Source organism: Coregonus clupeaformis, chromosome 4 (genome assembly GCF_020615455.1).
Source record: "Coregonus clupeaformis isolate EN_2021a chromosome 4, ASM2061545v1, whole genome shotgun sequence".
In the NCBI taxonomy this organism is placed as follows: domain Eukaryota; kingdom Metazoa; phylum Chordata; class Actinopteri; order Salmoniformes; family Salmonidae; genus Coregonus; species Coregonus clupeaformis.
Window position 1 is genome coordinate 368,966 of NC_059195.1, and position 17,454 is coordinate 386,419.

Consider the following 17,454-nt stretch of genomic DNA (forward strand, 5'->3'; position numbering starts at 1 on the left):
GTTTATTAAAGTGTATCATCTAATCAGGGTTGATTAAGGCAGCAATCTATGAAAACAGTGAATAAGCACATCCCATGGCTACGTGGCCATGCGTTGCCACCGCCACCAATGAACAGAAAGTGCGGGCGAAAGCAGCTTTTCGTCAGCGCCCTCGCTCAGCCATCTCCACCCCCCGTTAACCGACTTCCGGTCTCCCATGGCGGCCGGACAGCACTGAATGGCACCGTAATCCATCTCACTAATTCCCAGGCATTAGGAGTGCCCGCCATTTCCTAATTGGCTAGCGGGTTAGATTAGGATCTGGACAATGGGGCACATTGACGGCATCTCTCGCTGTCATAACAGGGGGATTAGGGAGGTGAATAGAGGGGGCTACTGAGCACCTCCGGCCAGAAGGACCACGGCACAGCACTGACCTGACTGACACACCGTCACAACACACTGGGCCTAGTGGGGCTTCACCCAGCCAACCGGAAGATGATCCCATCACCATCTCTTGTCTACACAGTCCCCCTATCCCGGCCCCTTCAATGCACAGCAGCCCATTGACACACACACTGGGTCTAACTACTGGAGGCAGTGGAGCTGGAGATTTCAATTTGACATGGAACAGTTTCTCCCAGAAGTGGCTTGCTAAGTGAAACTCAAGGCTGTTTTGAAACTAGCTGCATGTTGTTTGTCAGGGACAGAGTACAACAAGTATATGAGATTCAGAGGTCAAGAGGTCAAACCTGTCTCTGTGTGTCTGTATCTCAGTAAGCTAGGCCTTCGACTAGCTGTGAAAGCAACAGCCGCTGCTGCTGGCATCATTTGGTCTTTTAATGCAGTCTGAAGGCTAGCATATGTGTAAGGAGAGGAGAAGGTAAGCAGGGTGGACAGAGGTACAGCCTCAAGTCTTCTTCTGCAGTCTGTCACATCACGTTGGCTAGTTCTAAAACTACACTCACTGTAATAGCTGCTCTCCAAGATGGAGGGAGGGGGGAGGGAGGGAGGGAGGGAGGGACGGACGGAGGGAGGGAGAGAGAGATCGAGAGAGAGATCGAGAAAGAGAGAGATCAGGGGTGTGCTATGACGATGCTTTGAGAGGGTCTTCTGGTCCTGTGGTGTCTTTCTCACTCTCATCTTATTGATGGATGGCTGGAGAACTGTGAGGTGACATGTGGCTTGCAGCCTCAGGACAGGAGGAGGACCAGAGAGAGACCAGGCTCTACACACTTAGAGAAGGGAGATATTTCTCCCTGTGCTTTTCTATCTCTTGCCATAGTAGCTGTGGATTTTCAGGCTTGATTATAGCTGCTTGAGAGTGGATATAGTATCTTGCGAGAGAGATTGAAGTCTGGACATAGTATATCTTACTATTTCTCTCCAAAGCCTGGGGATATGTACTCACTGCACCAGACCTCTGTTGGGATATGCACTCACTGCACCAGACTTCTGTTGCGCCGCCATCCCAGCAGTGTTTGAAGTTGGAGCCAATATTTCCACTTGCAGATGGTCTGACACACTCATTTAACAGTCATGGGCTGCGATATAGTGCATTTCTTTTGACCAGAGCCCTATGGGCCTATATAGAGAATAAGGTACCATTTTGGACGCACACATGGATCCACATAGCTGTGATCCAGTTACCGATGCCTCTGCCAATCGCCGATGTTAAACAGTGTAGATATACTTAAGCGTCATGCTAATGCATGACATATGAAGCGCAATGCGCAGATGGCTGCCCTTTTGGCAAGGTACATTTATTCCACTGAAGTGCATTGTTGAATGGGTTTGGATTTAAAAACAACGCAGGCTAGATACCCTGACCCGGGCTCCATTACTGGACAATGGTAATAAGCTGGATGTGTTAAGAGCTGATCTATTGGCCCCTGGCTATGAAATCCTATGGATGGATATAACTGTAGTGTAGGGAGAGAGCCATGGGAGGGAAGGGAGAGTAGTAGAGGCCTGGTTGGCAGGCAGCTTTACTGCCCACGCTCCAACTCTAGTCTACTCAGAGAGACATGCTTCATCTCCACACCTTCTCCTCACAGACCCTTCACACTCTCTCTCTCTCTCTCTCTCTCTCTCTCTCTCTCTCTCTCTCTCTCTCCCTTGCTCAGCGGAGAGGAAGAGATGTTCAGACAGCATTATTGTTTTCTCTCTCTCTCCCTCATTCTCTCATCCCCTACTCCGCTCTCCGCTCCCCGGGAGTTCCAGGGAACATTTTGTACGTGGAAAGACGACAGCCGCTTCCGAGTCATTACGGTGTCGTACCTCGGGACAAATAGCTGGGTATCCGCCACTGTTATCTCTGGTAATCTGTTTGTGTTATTCTCGGCTTTGTTTGCAGATTGCTCCAGTGAAAATCCTGGCTTCCCCTCTGATGAATCGTCTGTGTTCGCTCACTCTCTCTCGCTCTCTCTCCCTCTCTCTCTTTCTTTCTCTCTCTCCTTGCTTCACCTCCTACCGAACAGGAGATTAATAAGTAGGATGTTTGTTGAACATGAAAAAGCATTTCCTGTACAGCACAACTCATTTTTTTTATTTAACCTTTATTTAACTAGGCAAGTCAGTTAAGAACATATTCTTATTTACAATGACGGCCTACACCGGCCAAACCTGGACGACGCTGGGCCAATTGTGCGCTGCCCTATGGGACTCCCAATCACGGCCGGTTGTGATACAGCCTGGAATCGAACCAGGGGTCTGTAGTGACGCCTCAAGCACTGAGATGCAGTGCCTTAGACCGCTGCGCCACTCGGGAGCCCGAGTGTAAATTATCAGCAATCTAGAAATGTCCCAGGTGCCTTGAAAACGCCACAGCCTTGAAAACGCCCCACTAGGGTCAAATAACCTACAGTATGTCAGTTTGATTTATTAGGTATGTGGCCCTAATTTATTGTAAATGTATACCAATGGGTTTTTTGTAAATGACAGATAAATATAGGCTTCTTAGATCAGTCACTAGGAGAGAAGAATAACTTTTAGTCTATCGAGGGTGTGTTACCGCATATGCAAGTATATACTCCATCATGCTAAGTGGTGATTTCTACAAGGTAAACCATAGGGGCCGCTGTGTAGGAGTTGTTTTGGCATGTTTATATGTCATTGTATATGTTGTCTGTCAAAGTTTTTTTTAAAACTTGTTTGTACACTAGAGGGCACTATATGTTGGGGTCATGGTTCACTGGTCACATGTAGCACAGGTGACCAGGAAGGGTTAGCGGAGACCGAAGAGGCCATACAGTTATTACCGTATCACAGAACATGCTCATAGATTTGACCTCTGCGCCTTTTATGCTAATATTTGTATTGGAACTAAAAAAGGGAACTCCGAAAATAATTATGTTTGGAAAGCTATTTCTGTGCACGCATTATGGACGTCTCTCTCCTGTGCCAGTGGCTTTTTATAGGTAATCGTCACTACAAATGTCTCTCTTAAACCAGCTTGGATGTTACACTAATGTAAAATCTAACAGATGACCCAGAACTCTGAAAGTACAGAAAACCACTTTCATGCCTTATAGGTTGCTCCTATTAGAATGTGTCGCCATAGAAAAGTCCCCACTGGAAGACGGTGCTAATTATACAGTAGTTTCGTGACATCAAAGGTTCCCTTTGAAGTGCTGTGCTGTGTGTCGGCCGTTCTGTAGCGCTGTCGGGAGGTGTAATCTGTTATCGTTACGCAGGCCTCATGCAGTGTAGCACTGGAGGTTCCATATTGTATCATACACATAGATACACACACACACACACACACACACACACACACTGTATGTGTGTTCACTAGCAGCTCCTCTCGTCACCACATATCAACATGGCTCAGATGTGTCTTCCTCGCCCCTAGAGCAGCCCCCTGCCACTCCTCTCTCAACCCTCACCTAGAACTCTCTCTGCCTGGTGTGTTTTGATGTGGAGCACCATGGTTTGATGTTGACGCTGAACTCTGAGAGAATTCCGGTTTCCATTGCATGGTATCGGTTGAAAGTTTAATTAGTACATTTTCACTTAGGCTTATTCTTTACATGAACAAGGGCTTTTTAATATTGTCTCTGTGTGAAATGTTTTTTTAATTTTTATTTTGCTTTTCCCATTTAAGGACAGATTCATCAACATTGAGCTTTAAGACAACGTTGGCAAGCACTTTAATGGCCTTGGTGGAGTCATTTTCTTTTCATTACGTTATTTCACGCTTGGACGCCCTGTCAGCAGCATTGAGAGAGAGGGTGGCGGTGTCCAAAATCGACTTACTGAAGAAAAGCTCAGAGTATCTCACAGCTCTTGCGCCTGTCGCGACAGAATGGCGTGGAGGCATTCAATTTGCACCAATCCAGCACCTCCCGTCAATACTGTTACATCATAATGACATGTGACAGGTGAAAAGAGCTTGTGGCACCAGACTAAGTTGGCAAGCATGGCTGCATCATCATGTGACATAGCAGACATATGAACTGTCTGACTCAACAGACACACACTCAATTTACCCTCGCTAGCCTCGTGGTGCAGTTCTAGCCTATCGGAATGTAGGCATTTTTGAGGAATGTGTTAATGGAACTGGTATTGAGTGAGGCAGTAATTCAGTCTGCTTTTTTGGGCCAGTCTAATCATGCCACAGGTATCGAACAGTACCCCCACCTCACATGTTCCCATATAGCACACAGACCCCAAATTCTGCCATATGCTAGACTCTACAGTATCAAAGGCTGCCATAGGCCAGGCTCTTCCAGCACCAAAGGCTGCCATAGGCCAGGCTCTTCCAGCACCAAAGGCTGCCATAGGCCAGGCTCTTCCAGCACCAAAGACTGCCCTAGGCCAGGCTGTTCCAGCACCAAAGACTGCCATAGGCCAGACTTTTACAGCAGTGTTAACACGGATGTGGGTATAAGCTGTTTAACACCTCAGCGATGGAGTACCTTGGAGCATTCACAGCCAACATCAATTAGCCTAACCTCTGGGGCTCAAACAGGCTAATTAGCACACTGCATTAGCAGGAGCATTTAGGAACTAATTTATACCTTGATATACCTTTAGCATCATATCCTCCACAACACAACACTGACTGGCAATTACAGCTGTCTCTCAAACAGACACTATGCTTAGGAGAGAGAGTTTGGGATTTTTTGGTCATTTAGCAGACGCTCTTATCCAGAGCGACTTACAGGAGCAATTAAGGTTAAGCACCTTGCTCAAGGGCACATGAACAGCTTTTTCACCTAGTCGGCTTGGGGATTCTAACCAGCGACCTTTCGGTTACTGGCCCAACGCTCTTAATCGACTGGCAAATGTGGTGAGAACTAGCCACTTATGCTATCGCTAACATGATTAAAAGGGTGCTACTGTTAGCATTTAGCAGGCTAGTGTTCTCTAGATAGCAGCCCTTTGAGGTTGTGTAGAGGCTCTTTGTCTACTCTCTGAGAGGCTTTGACACTGTATGCAGATTTAACTTATTTCCCTCTTCTCCGTTGGAGTTGCATCACTCAGCTGAAACATTCCTGTAACGTTACCTAGTGAAGGACTCATCGCTCATCATCCCAAAGGACAGCGCTTAAGTATTCAGTTTAATTCAAATGTGCAACCAAGAGACCCGCTCAGAATACATGAATATAACTGATTCAGGGTCAGCTTGTCCTTAATCGACCGTTCTGTTCTGATTCTTTATGAGACGTTGAGGTGTTCAAAGTATGATCCTTTTGTTAAAGGGATACTTCGGAATTTTGGCAATTAGGCCCTTTATCTACTTCCTCAGAGTCGAGATGACTTGCAAAACTACCTCTAACTTCCTTCATAATGGACACAGATACATAAAAATGGTATCCACGAGTTCATCTGACTCATTAAACAAAATCCCAAAGTATCCCTTTAATGTACTGTCATGGTGTACATGGTGTATTTATGAACTGGACACACAGTTCATAAAAAGGGCCATAATGCTTACCCTGCTCGTCTCTCCTGTATGCAGGTATACACAGTTTCTTAGTGAGTTCCCTGATTCTAACTGTGCTCCTCCCCTCTCCTCTCCGGTAGGTACAACCAGGCAGCCCAAGGAAGGAGAGGTCCCGGGGGTGGACTACAACTTTGTGACTGTTGACCGGTTTATGGAATTGGAGAAAAGTGGAGCCTTACTAGAGAGCGGAACTTATGAAGGTAAAAGCAAGCTTTTCGCTTTTTTGGGAGTGTATCGTGTGTTTTTTTTTTGGTGGTCTTTTCTGATTTTGTTCAATTGCTTGTTGGAATAATTGTATTATGTAGCTGTTTGTTTATATTTCCTTTACCATCCTTCCAATCTCTGACAGAGACGAATGAGTTGTGTGCTTTTAGACAGCTCTCAGATATCAATACATAGCTTACAGAAAAGCTGTTTTAATCAGAGTAGAGAAAACTCACTTTCGGGCACACACCCCACAACACCACTCCACCTCTCCACTCTGCTATCTCCTCCATGCTGGCTCTCCTCTGAGCCCTAATGGCTCCAGAATAAACACGACTCACTCCAGTTTCTCTCCATCTGCCCTGGTCTGTGTGGCTCTGTGCTGGGTGTACTAAACCACTGGCTTTCCACTTTGTCAGATACAGGGGACTCCACCACACAGACAGATAATGCATTAACTCCATGTCAGCTCCCTCGCCGAGCCCTCCCGCTCAGCCTCGCGCCTGTCATGGCAGAAAAATAAATTGCAGATGGTCAATTTAACGGTTGGTTGCCAGGAGCGATGATAGATTCTCTCTCCGAGAGAGAGAGAGAGAGGTAGAGAGAGAGAGAGGCAGAGAGAGGCAGATGGGTCAGTGTGTCTCTTGGCTTTCATTTAGATAATAGAAAGGTATGCAACTCATCTAGCATTGTAGCATACTACTGGAGATTTTCTTCAGTTCATGAAGGAATGTTTGAAGGTTTGAAGCATGCGGTGCTGTTTTGTGCATTTTAGATTTGAGTTCCCTGAAAGTCTGACTGAACATGCTTTTAGATTTTAGGCAGCAGCAGGGTAAAATAGTCTGTGGTCATTGGTTTTAAGCCTTTCCGTTCAATTTTACAGCAATGTTCTCTCATTTTCATTTCAGTCACAGGGCCTTTTTCTAACCACAGCAAATATCTGAGATACAAACCAACATAGGATTTTCCAGCTACTATTTTCTCCATGGTCCTACAACTCTCTGCAGCATACGTGTTGTTGGGGTTAATCATGTTAATACTTAATCCCCAGGATTTGAATAATCTCATTGGATTTTCAACATATCTTTGGGTGTCTGGTTTCTCTTCTAGAAGTACTGAAGCACCACTGAGAAGTGCAGGGTAATCTCACTCTCATAGAAACCCTCTCTACCTACAGGACCTAATCTCCAGTGGAGAGGCAGTGCCTTGGAGCCTGCTCTCAAGGGAACTAGGTTCCATTGCTGTGGCAACATCATATCTCCCCCAGTCCATTTCACACCGTGTTTACAGAGAGTAGAGCCCAAACACTTCATCAGATCTCACATCAGCTAAACAAAGACATCCGCTGTCTCAGGACTTTGCCAGGTATCTCTGGGCTTAAAGCTGTAGCAAGGGATGTTTGTGTGCGTGCGAGCGCGCGTGTGTGTGGAGGAAATCTTGCAGCTAGCAGACTCAGGGGCTGGAGGATCAGAGTGGGCGATGTGTGAAAGCGTCAGCGAGGAGGAGCCCAGGGGAGCAAGCTTAGAACAACCCCAGAAACGCTTTGCATGCTGGGAGTTGGCAACTCCGCCCTGGGGAGACAGACGGGATGACCACACAGAGCCCAGAGCCCAGAGAGAGAGACAGGGTTCTTCTTTATTTAATTACAAACCACACACACACTCACTCAATCACTAGGAATCTGTGCATGGTTTAGTGATTGATTGATGTGCGGTGGATAACACTAATGTGTCAGCAGACACAAAAGCGCTAACAAGTGATGTTAGTGAAAATGCCTGGGGTGTGGGCCAGACAGTGTCAGGCTTTAGTTACCAATATGAAGTCTTGTGGGTGGCTGTGTTTGTAAGTGTATGTGTTCTGGTTCTGGAGTGTTTGAATGTGTTTGAGTACCTCCCCTTGACGTGCCTTGAGACTTACGTGTGAGCTTTTAAGAAGTATATGAACTTTAACTCCCAGCGTGTGTGCGTTCAGTGTTCATGGATCACCTGGTTTTAGACAACAGAACAGGACATCAACTGACCTTCCACTTCCTGGTCCTGGTCCAATTGGGTTATGTAATAATGACATCATCTTCCCGCATGACTTTCTCACTTGCTCTCTCCCTTTCAATATTTCATTGTACAATATATTTCCCTTTAAATAGACAGTTTAATTTAATGTTCCGATTGTGCCTGTGTTGTCTCCTGTGATCCCTACTTTAGCGCTTGAATATTAACTTGTAACAAGAGAAAAGAAAGAGGGGAGAAAAACATCCAAGCAAATATTTTTATAGACGCATCATCAAAGGCAAACAAAATGTGTCCAAAACTCAGGCATGTTGCATATTAAGCAGGTTTGTGCTCACTCATGTGACTTGAGGTTCAACTCCTGAATGTGTGTCTCGGTCCTCTGGTACAGATAACTATTATGAAAAGATAGCAAAAATGCTCTAAATTGCTCATATATCACTTTTAATAATGACAACGTTTCAATCTGAGGTGAAACTTCCTCAGGTCATTTCCGATCCAAGCATTGTAGCTATTAAAGTGGATGCACTGTAGGAGCAATAGCCTAGGCTTTAGATCAGCAGACTAACACAGTCTCATGGGGAGACCTGGGTTAAAACCTCAGTCTGTCACATTGGCCATTTTGATTCTTTAACCTCACCCACCAGCACCTAAGTATAAATTATGTGTGTATGACTGACTAAGTATATAAAATGATCATTAATATCAAGTATCCCTTCCTTCCTTCTCCAGAGAACTATTACGGCACCCCTAAGCCCCCGTGCGAGCCCAGCCCTCTGCTGCTAAATGTAACAGATCAGCTCCTGCCGGGCGCCCGACCCAGCTCCAAGGGGAAGAGGAAACGGAACAAGTCGGTCAGCAACATGGAGAAGGCCGGCATCGAGCCACCCGAGGATGAGGAGGAAGAGAGGCCCGTTGTCAATGGCAACGGCAATGGCATCACCCCAGGTTTGGTTCCAACGCAGACATAGTGTTGATGTGCAACAATAGATCCTCGTCATGACAACAAGGTCACCGCCGAAACAAGATAGCAACGACCCGTGGGATTTGATCAGACAACATAGCAACAGTCTATCGTCTAGGTTACATCGTAGCAACCAGCTCTCAGTCAGGGCAATACAATAACATAATAAAGGATGGATACATGTCCCTACTGCCTACAGGGAGCTCTTCCCATGCCAAAGCTGCTCAGATCATCATCATCCTAATCATCATAGAATCTAAATTAAAAACAGTTTTAATGCCTATAAAAAGCATGGGTACGTCCCTCAAGCAGACTGTCCCATGTAGCAGAACTATAGACGGTTAGGACTGATAGTGTTCAGAGACAACAGCCTTACACTGTATCCCATCTCATCCCATCTCATCCCATCTCCCAGTCATTAGATCAGATCACAGTACAGTTAGTCTACGTCACATAGACAGAGGCTAGATTCCCCCCGCACCGATACAGAGAAACATCGCCTGGAGGCTCTGATCAAATCAAGCGTGGGATTCCACTAAGCAGATTTACTGGATCAATGCAAGCCACATCACAGTCATTACTCTCAACTATGAGCAAAGATGCTGGCTGTCTAACTTAATATAAGGATGAAGAAACCCTATGTATGCCATGAAACAAAATAGTATCATTCATTTTGTTATGACGTTTGTTAATGTAAAAATAAATGACACTGTTACGGTAGTTTCTTAGTAAAACCTTTTGAGACCTTTAGAAAATGGCTTTACATTATAAATGCAATCCATTATTATTGATCAACCTATTAATTGTACTGTATGTTCTGGTCAGGTAAACCCTATAACTGCCCTTGAGCTATAGGACTGGAGTAGTCTCATGTTGCTGTACTTTCTCACAGTAGCTCTGCTACTCATTGGGCTATGTGAACAAAGCTAAGAAATGTTCGATGTTGAGTCTTCAGCCTAGAGCTACAGTCCACAGGTGTAGTTTTCTGTTACTGAGTGTATGGACAGTGCATAGATAGGTAGAGAGAGAGAGAGAGAGAGAGAATCGATAGAGCAGGCAGTGTGATGTGAGCAGATAGCTCATAGATTAACTCTCCCTCCCTACCTCTGCCGGCTGCTGCTCTGGCTGTCCTCTGGGATGGCCCAACCAAGAGCCACAACTCAAACTAGGACACATCATCAGCTCCTCCACTCTCTCTCTCTCAATCTTCTCTGCCTCCCACCTCTATCACTGCTCTCTCTGTCTATTTCCCTCTCTCTTTCAATCACTTTCCATCTCTCTCTACTCGGTATCCTTACTCTTTCTCTCTATCTATCTATCTCTCTATTTATGTCCCTGGGTAATTGCCACCCTCTCCCTATTTGAAATCCTCTCCATCTTTCTTTTTATCCCGTTCCATCTCTTTTTCCTTGGCACTCAATCACGCTGCATCCTCTTCCCCTCCCTCCTCCTCTCGTCCCTCCTCGTCCCTCCCCTCCTCCTCTCTTCCCTCCTCTTCCCTTCCCTCCTCCTCTCTTCCCTCCTCCTCTCTTCCCCCTCTTCACTTCCCTCCTCCTCCCTTCCCTCCTCCTCTCTTCCCCCCTCTTCCCTTCCATCCTCCTCCCTTCCCTCCTCCTCTCTTCCCTCCTCCTCTCTTCCCCCTCTTCCCTTCCCTCCTCCTCCCTTCCCTCCTCCTCTCTTCCCCCTCTTCCCTTCCATCCTCCTCCCTTCCCTCCTCCTCTCTTCCCTCCTCCTCTCTTCTCTCCTCCTCTCCTCCTCTCTTCCCCCTCTTTCCTTCCCTCCTCCTCTCTTCCCTCCTCCTCTCTTCTCTCCTCCTCTCCTCCTCTCTTCCCCCTCTTTCCTTCCCTCCTCCTCTCTTCCCTCCTCCTCTCTTCCCTCCTCCTCTCTTCCCTCCTCCTCTCTTCCCTCCTCCTCTCTTCGCTCCTCCTCTCCTCCTCTCTTCCCCCCTCCTCTCTTCTCTCCTCCTCTCCTCCTCTCTTCCCCCTCTTTCCTTCCCTCCTCCTCTCTTCCCCCCTCCTCTCTTCTCTCCTCCTCTCCTCCTCTCTTCCCCCTCTTTCCTTCCCTCCTCCTCTCTTCCCTCCTCCTCTCTTCCCTCCTCCTCTCTTCCCTCCTCCTCTCTTCCCTCCCCTGTTCCTCCAGTAGTAATGTCAGCTCTGACTCACCTGTCATTCTCTTCTCCTACTCAGAATCCAGCGAACATGAAGACAAGAGTACAGATGTCTCCTCGGGGGATGTCCCCCCCCAGACCTGTCCCTCCACCGAGACCCCCACCACCCCTAACAACGAAGGCCCCCAGGAGGAGGGGGGCGAGCTAGCCAAGTCACCCCCCAAGCCAGATGAGAATGAGAGTGAGCTAGGCCCTCTGCCAGACAACTGGGAGATGGCCTACACAGAGAAGGGAGAGGTGTACTTTATCGAGTAAGTGTCACCGCTGAAGAGAAAGGTGTAAAATTATCCCAACACACACACACAGCCAACAGCAGCCAAATAGTTGACTGTTGTTGTAATGAGATTTAGAGGTTCTTGTCCATGCATTGTTTCACCAGGGAGAATAGAAGGTAAAAGTTGACCAAGCACTTTAAGCAGCTTTCACACGCACACACACACACACACACTAACACACACTCCAACTGTAATGAATTCTATTGTTCTGTGTGGCTAGCTGTATTGGAGCTATTTTACAACAGGTCTAATTCATTGGACCTGTTAGATTTTTACTGCTGCAATATAATTGTAGAGGTGAGTTGTCTTTCTCTTACATTTGAATAATATTTAAACCTCTGTGGAAGTTTATTTCAATGTCTTCTGACTGTGTGTGTGAGTTTGTACGAGCCTGTCTGTGTATGTACATCAGTCGATAGGCAGGTTATTACAGAATCCTTTAGGAAATTAACAATCCTTAGAATTTTTGTGACAGAAACATCATCCGATTCCAAGGGGACCGCCTTTCATTGCGTCGTATAACAGAGTAGCAGAGAAAACATCCAGCAGGGTTAGATATAATGTAGTTGCAAGTCAGCCAGTCAGCCAGCCAGCCAATCAGCCAGCCAGTCAGCCAGCCTGCCAGTCAGTCAGTTAGCCAGCCAGCCAGCCAGCCAGTCAGTCAGTCAGTCAGTCAGTTAGCTAGTCAGCCAGTCAGTTAGCCAGTCAGTTAGCCAGTCAGTTAGCCAGCCAGCCAGCCAGCCAGTCAGCCAGTCAGTCAGTCAGTCAAATACTTATTGTGTATCCTCTCCTCCACAGAGGCAGACTGTTAATTCCTCCCACTGCAGACTAGACTAGGTCTCCATATGTCTCGTCCACCCAGGCCCTGTGTGTTCCTACATCTAGAAGAATCAATCTGGAACTTTGTGTGCTAACGCATTTAGCCGCCGAATTTGTAGCTGTACGTTTTGGGGAAAGTAAATGATGCGGTGCCAAGGCGGTATCAGATGCCAACGGGATGGCTCCCTTTGATTTGTCTCCAGATTCGATCATTTTGTTTATCTGGAATCCTCCGAGAGAGAGAGAGAGATACGGGGGAAGACAGGGAGAGATAGAAAGAGAGGGAGAAGGAGGAAGGGAGGAAGACGGATAGAAAGTGGGAAAGAGAGAGGGGTGAGAAGAGATTGAAAGGCAGAATCAAAAGGAAAAAGGAGGGAGAGAGAGAGAAGGAAAGGGAGAGAGAGAGAGAGAGGAAGGGAAATTTCATCACTGAGATTTTCAAGAAGTGCTCACAGTGTCCCCTCATCCCAAGGATGTATTCGGGGAAAAAAAATTAGGCAGCTCGTCCCGCTTTCCTGTAGCCACGTTTCCCTCCCTCCCTCCCTTCCCCCTCATGTCCTGTCATCGTCTTCAAGGGAGGGCATTATGTCCTCAAATGAGATAAAGAGATCCATTGAAGTTTCCTTGGCACTGCCTCTCATCTGATCACAGTCCAGTTTTACAGCCCTGTTGATCCTGCCAAGCCCACAGCTGTTCAGCTCTATCACTCACACCTCTCCCCTTCTCCCACCATCCCTCCATCCTTCCCGGCACTAATGAGAAACAGTGTGCAAATTAAAAGTATCGATTGCCATTTTGTCAACCTAAAGGTTTTTTTCTTCTCGCCAGCCAGTTTAGAGGGTGGGCACACAGGGGATGTCTCTTTTTCTCTGAAATGATGCTGAATTGAGAATCTCCTCCCTCATTGGCTCTCTCTCTCGTTCTGTTTCTATCTCTTCCTTTCTCTCTCGTCAAGCCACAACACCAAGACGACGTCGTGGCTGGACCCGCGGCTGGCGAAGAAGGCGAAGCCACCGGAAGAATGCAAAGAGGACGGTTAGTGTCTGCTCTCTCTTCTCTCTCTCTCCTTTTCTGAGTCACTCACTTGTCTCTCCCATATAACCTTTGAATTCCTTTTGGGTCCAAATCATTAGCGTCTATTCATCCTCTGAAGGCATTTTGAAATATCTTCAGTGTTTTGATCAGAGAGATAAAAGGATGGATGTTAACGTATACCATTATATATGCACAGTCATCAGACACTGAGGACAGTGGTTTATTTTGGGTCCTTGTATGACACGTGTAGATGTGTACAGTGTCTTTATAACCATGGGGGTGCTCCCTGAGCTGTGTGGAGATGGATGCTAGTGATGGCGCCTGTTGAGGGGCTGGGGGAGTGGGTGGGGTGGTAAACAGAGACCTCTTTATCCCCCTGCTGGGAGTAGAGAGCTATGCACCACCACAGAATGGACACTATACACACACAAACACAAACACACACACACACACACAGAGGCACAAGCAGGCGGCAGAGGGGAAGGAGAGAGAGTGTCATTTAGATTGTGTGACTAAGAGAGTAAGAAGATGAAAAAGCTATGCAGTAATATAGTATTGCAGAAGAGATACAGCCTATGACCATGAGGTGAGGAATAGGATGTTTTTGCATCCTTCTGGATGAAAAATCTATCTCTCATTTTTCTCCATTTGGCAAAGTGCTGTTGAGTGATCTCTGGCATTGATATAGGATTCTGCTCCAGATTCCCGCGCTATCTCCCCAACCCTGAAGCCCCTCTCGCACACTATATTTCTCTAACATTTCTCTCTCTCTCTCTCTCTCTCTCTCTCTCTCTCTCTCTCTCTCTCTCTCGTCTGTCTCCCTCTCTCTCTCTTTCACTTTGATTGAGCTTATTCACTGGCTTTCCCTTTGTCTCCCTTTATGTCTACCACTCTGTCTTCTCTCTCTCCCTCTCTCTCTCGCTCTCTCTCTCTCTCACTCTCTCTCTCTCTCTCTCTCTCACTCTCCTCTTTTTCTCTTCTTCTACCTCTCTTTTTCACTCACTCTCGTCTCTCTCTGTTCCCCTGTCTCATTCTCTTTAACTTACCCATCAGTCTCACCCTCCATCTTTCTCCTATCACCCCTTCTCTCTCTCCCTGTTCTATCTCTCCCTCTTTCTCTCTGTGCACGTCTGGGTGAGATTTATGTGTTGAGTAGTAGACAGGGCTATAGCAGCGTTGTATGGTGGAGGGGAATGGAGCTCATATCAGACACAGAGACAGTCAGGCTGAGGGGAATGGAGCTCATATCAGACACAGAGACAGTCAGCAGGTTCGAGATGAGGTCTCATTTGTGGGGTGAATCATTCTAGCTGAGCCCAGCTAAGACAATCATGTCTGTCTGATAAACTGTGGCTGTGTGAGTAAGTGTTTATCTCACAATCACACAAACACACACACACCTACTGTATATACACATAGACAGTAGGGCTCCAGTATTTTCAGGCCATCCAAAATATAAGGAGGAAGAAGTAGGAGACAAGAAGATAGTTGACCACTTTGGAAGATGACAAGAAAGACAAAACAAAGAGGATGTCTTAGAAAGATGAATCCCAGGAAATCGAATTCATCATCATCTAGTTCAGGGATGGCCAACTGGCAGCCCCCCTTTTGAAAGCCCTTGGATCCGTTTTTCTCTTGTTATGTCAGTCACTGATTGTCAGTCAATGTCAGCAAAAACATTTTTATCAGGATTTAATTACTGGTCGGGGGCCCCCATTGATATTGTTAGTCAGTCTCACTCAGATATCATATTAAAAACAGAGAGCAGCTCCTTTTCCTCTCTGCCCCATGGCAAAATTAGTAGAATTACATGAAATTAGTTATAAAATTGCTAAATCTTCTCTCCACACCATGGCAAAATGTGTAGAACTGCACAAAATGTACTTAAAAACAAACAAACAAATTATCTCCGCTGTCAAGAGGGGGGCCACTAAAATGTTCTGCTCACAATGTGTGTGAGGGAGGCAGTATGGATGTGGGTACGCAGACCCGTGAGCAACTGTGGCCCCTCATGATGTGTTCAGATGTGTTGCTGCTCCCACCCCTGTCAAAGTTGCCCATCCCTTATCTAGTTGATCTGGGTACCTCCAATCCCATTCCTCCAGTCGGGACGTTCCATGCTATGAGATGTGATGCACCTGTATGTGAAAGAGATTCATATTGATCTAGTTGGACGGATCATTCAGTAATCTCTGTGTAGAGCAACCAGCTGGAGAAGGGGATCTTAGAGGGTCTCCCCAGGGCGGGCTGGGGAATGGGAATCCAGGGGTCCCACGCCAGGGCTAGGAGCTAGAATCAGGGGAATGTGAGTGAGAATCTGCCCACGTTTCCCTAGCTGACAGCTGGGTAGCAGCGAAGCAGGCCTCCCTGAGAGATGTGTAGGAGAAACGAGCTGGCACTGTATATTGTGTATTGATTAGGAGGCGTGTGGGGCGGGGGTGTAGGGTGTGTGTGTGTGTGTGTCCACGCTCTAGTGAGCGTTATCAGGAACACAGGGTGGGGTCTAAACTCTGTCTCTGAACAACAGACGAGAGGTAGGAGGAGAGAGACACCGCCAAACAGGGAGACATGGAGCCCAGAGCATGGAAGGAACACCCACACCGAAGAAACAGCACTATACATCCTCTAGCATTCATTCTGATCTATAAACAACTTATACATGCAGATCTGTAAATTATTCAGGCATATGTCTGCTACCTGTGTGTGTGTGTGTGTGTGTGTGTGTGTGTGTGTGTGTGTGTGTGTGTGTGTGTGTGTGTGTGTGTGTGTGTGTGTGTGTGTGTGTGTGTGTGTGTGTGTGTGTGTGTGTGTGTGTTCGTTCGCCAGCAGCAGAGCGGTTGTCAGCTGATTCCCTCGGTTCAAAGGCACATCAGTGCCAATAGAGAGAAATATCATCATCAGAGAAGCTACATGGTTTACATAACATCTCTCTCTCTCTTCCCCCCTTCTCTCTCTCTCTCTCTCTCTCCCCGTCTCTCTCTCTCTCTCCCCCTCTCTCCCTCTCTATCTCTTTCTCTCTCTCTCTCTCTTCCCCCTTTCTCTCTCTCTATCTCTCTCCCCCTCTCTCTTTCCCCCTCTCTCTCTCCCCCTCTCTCTCTCTCCCTCTCTCCCCCTCTCTCTCCCTCTCTCCCCCTCTCCCAATTCAATTGAATTTCAATTCAATTTAAGGGCTTTATTGGCATGGGTTCTAAAGTGAAATAAACAATACAAATTAACAGTAAACATTACACTCAGAACTTCCAAAAGAATAGAGACATTTCAAATGTCATATTATGTATATATACAGTGTTGTAACAATGTGTCTCTCTCCCTCTATCTCCCCCGCTCTCTTTCCCTCTCTCTCCCTCTCTCTCTCTCTCTCTCTCTCTCTCTCTCTCTCTCTCTCTCTCTCTCTCTCTCTCTCTCTCTCTCTCTCTCTCTTTGTGGATCTGTGTAATCTGAGGGAAATATGTGTCTCTAATATGGTCATACATTTGGCAGGAGGTTAGGAAGTGCAGCTCAGTTTCCACCTAATTTTGTGGGCAGTGTGCACATAGCCTGTCTTCTCTTGAGAGCCAGGTCTGCCTACGGCGGCCTTTCTCAATAGCAATGCTATGCTCACGGAGTCTGTACATAGTCAACGCTTTCCTTAAGTTTGGGTCAGTCACAGTGGTCAGGTATTCTGCCACTGTGTACTCTCTGTTAAGGGCCAAATAGCATTCTAGTTTGCTCAGTTTTTTTTGTTAATTCTTTCCAATGTGTCAAGTAATTATCTTTTTGTTTTCTCATGATTTGGTTGGGTCTAATTGTGTTGTTGTCCTGGGGCTCTGTGGGGTCTGTTTGTGTTTGTGAATTGAGCCCAAGGACCAGCTTGCTTAGGGGACTCTTCTCCAAGTTCATCTCTTTGTAGGTGATGACTTTGTTATGGAAGGTTTGGGAATCACTTCCTTTTAAGTGGTTATAGAATTTAATGGCTCTTTTCTGGATTTTGATAATTAGCGGGTATCGGCCTAATTCTGCTCTGCATGCATTATTTGGTGTTTTTCGTTGTACACTGATTATATTTTTGCAGAATT

The 17,454-nt window shown here is 46.5% G+C and overlaps 1 protein-coding gene across 5 annotated transcripts in view; it reads left to right on the forward strand.

Annotated features, from left to right (window-relative positions):
* Nucleotides 1–17,454, forward strand: part of LOC121549040 (membrane-associated guanylate kinase, WW and PDZ domain-containing protein 2-like) — a 245,542-nt gene that overhangs the window by 150,360 nt on the left and 77,728 nt on the right. For all 5 annotated transcript variants that reach the window (XM_045209710.1, XM_045209705.1, XM_045209707.1 and 2 more), the window contains exons 3-6: nt 6,010–6,129; nt 8,872–9,087; nt 11,290–11,521; nt 13,320–13,399. In XM_045209710.1, the coding sequence (XP_045065645.1) occupies nt 6,010–6,129; nt 8,872–9,087; nt 11,290–11,521; nt 13,320–13,399 (648 nt within the window). The remainder of the gene's footprint in view (nt 1–6,009; nt 6,130–8,871; nt 9,088–11,289; nt 11,522–13,319; nt 13,400–17,454) is intronic.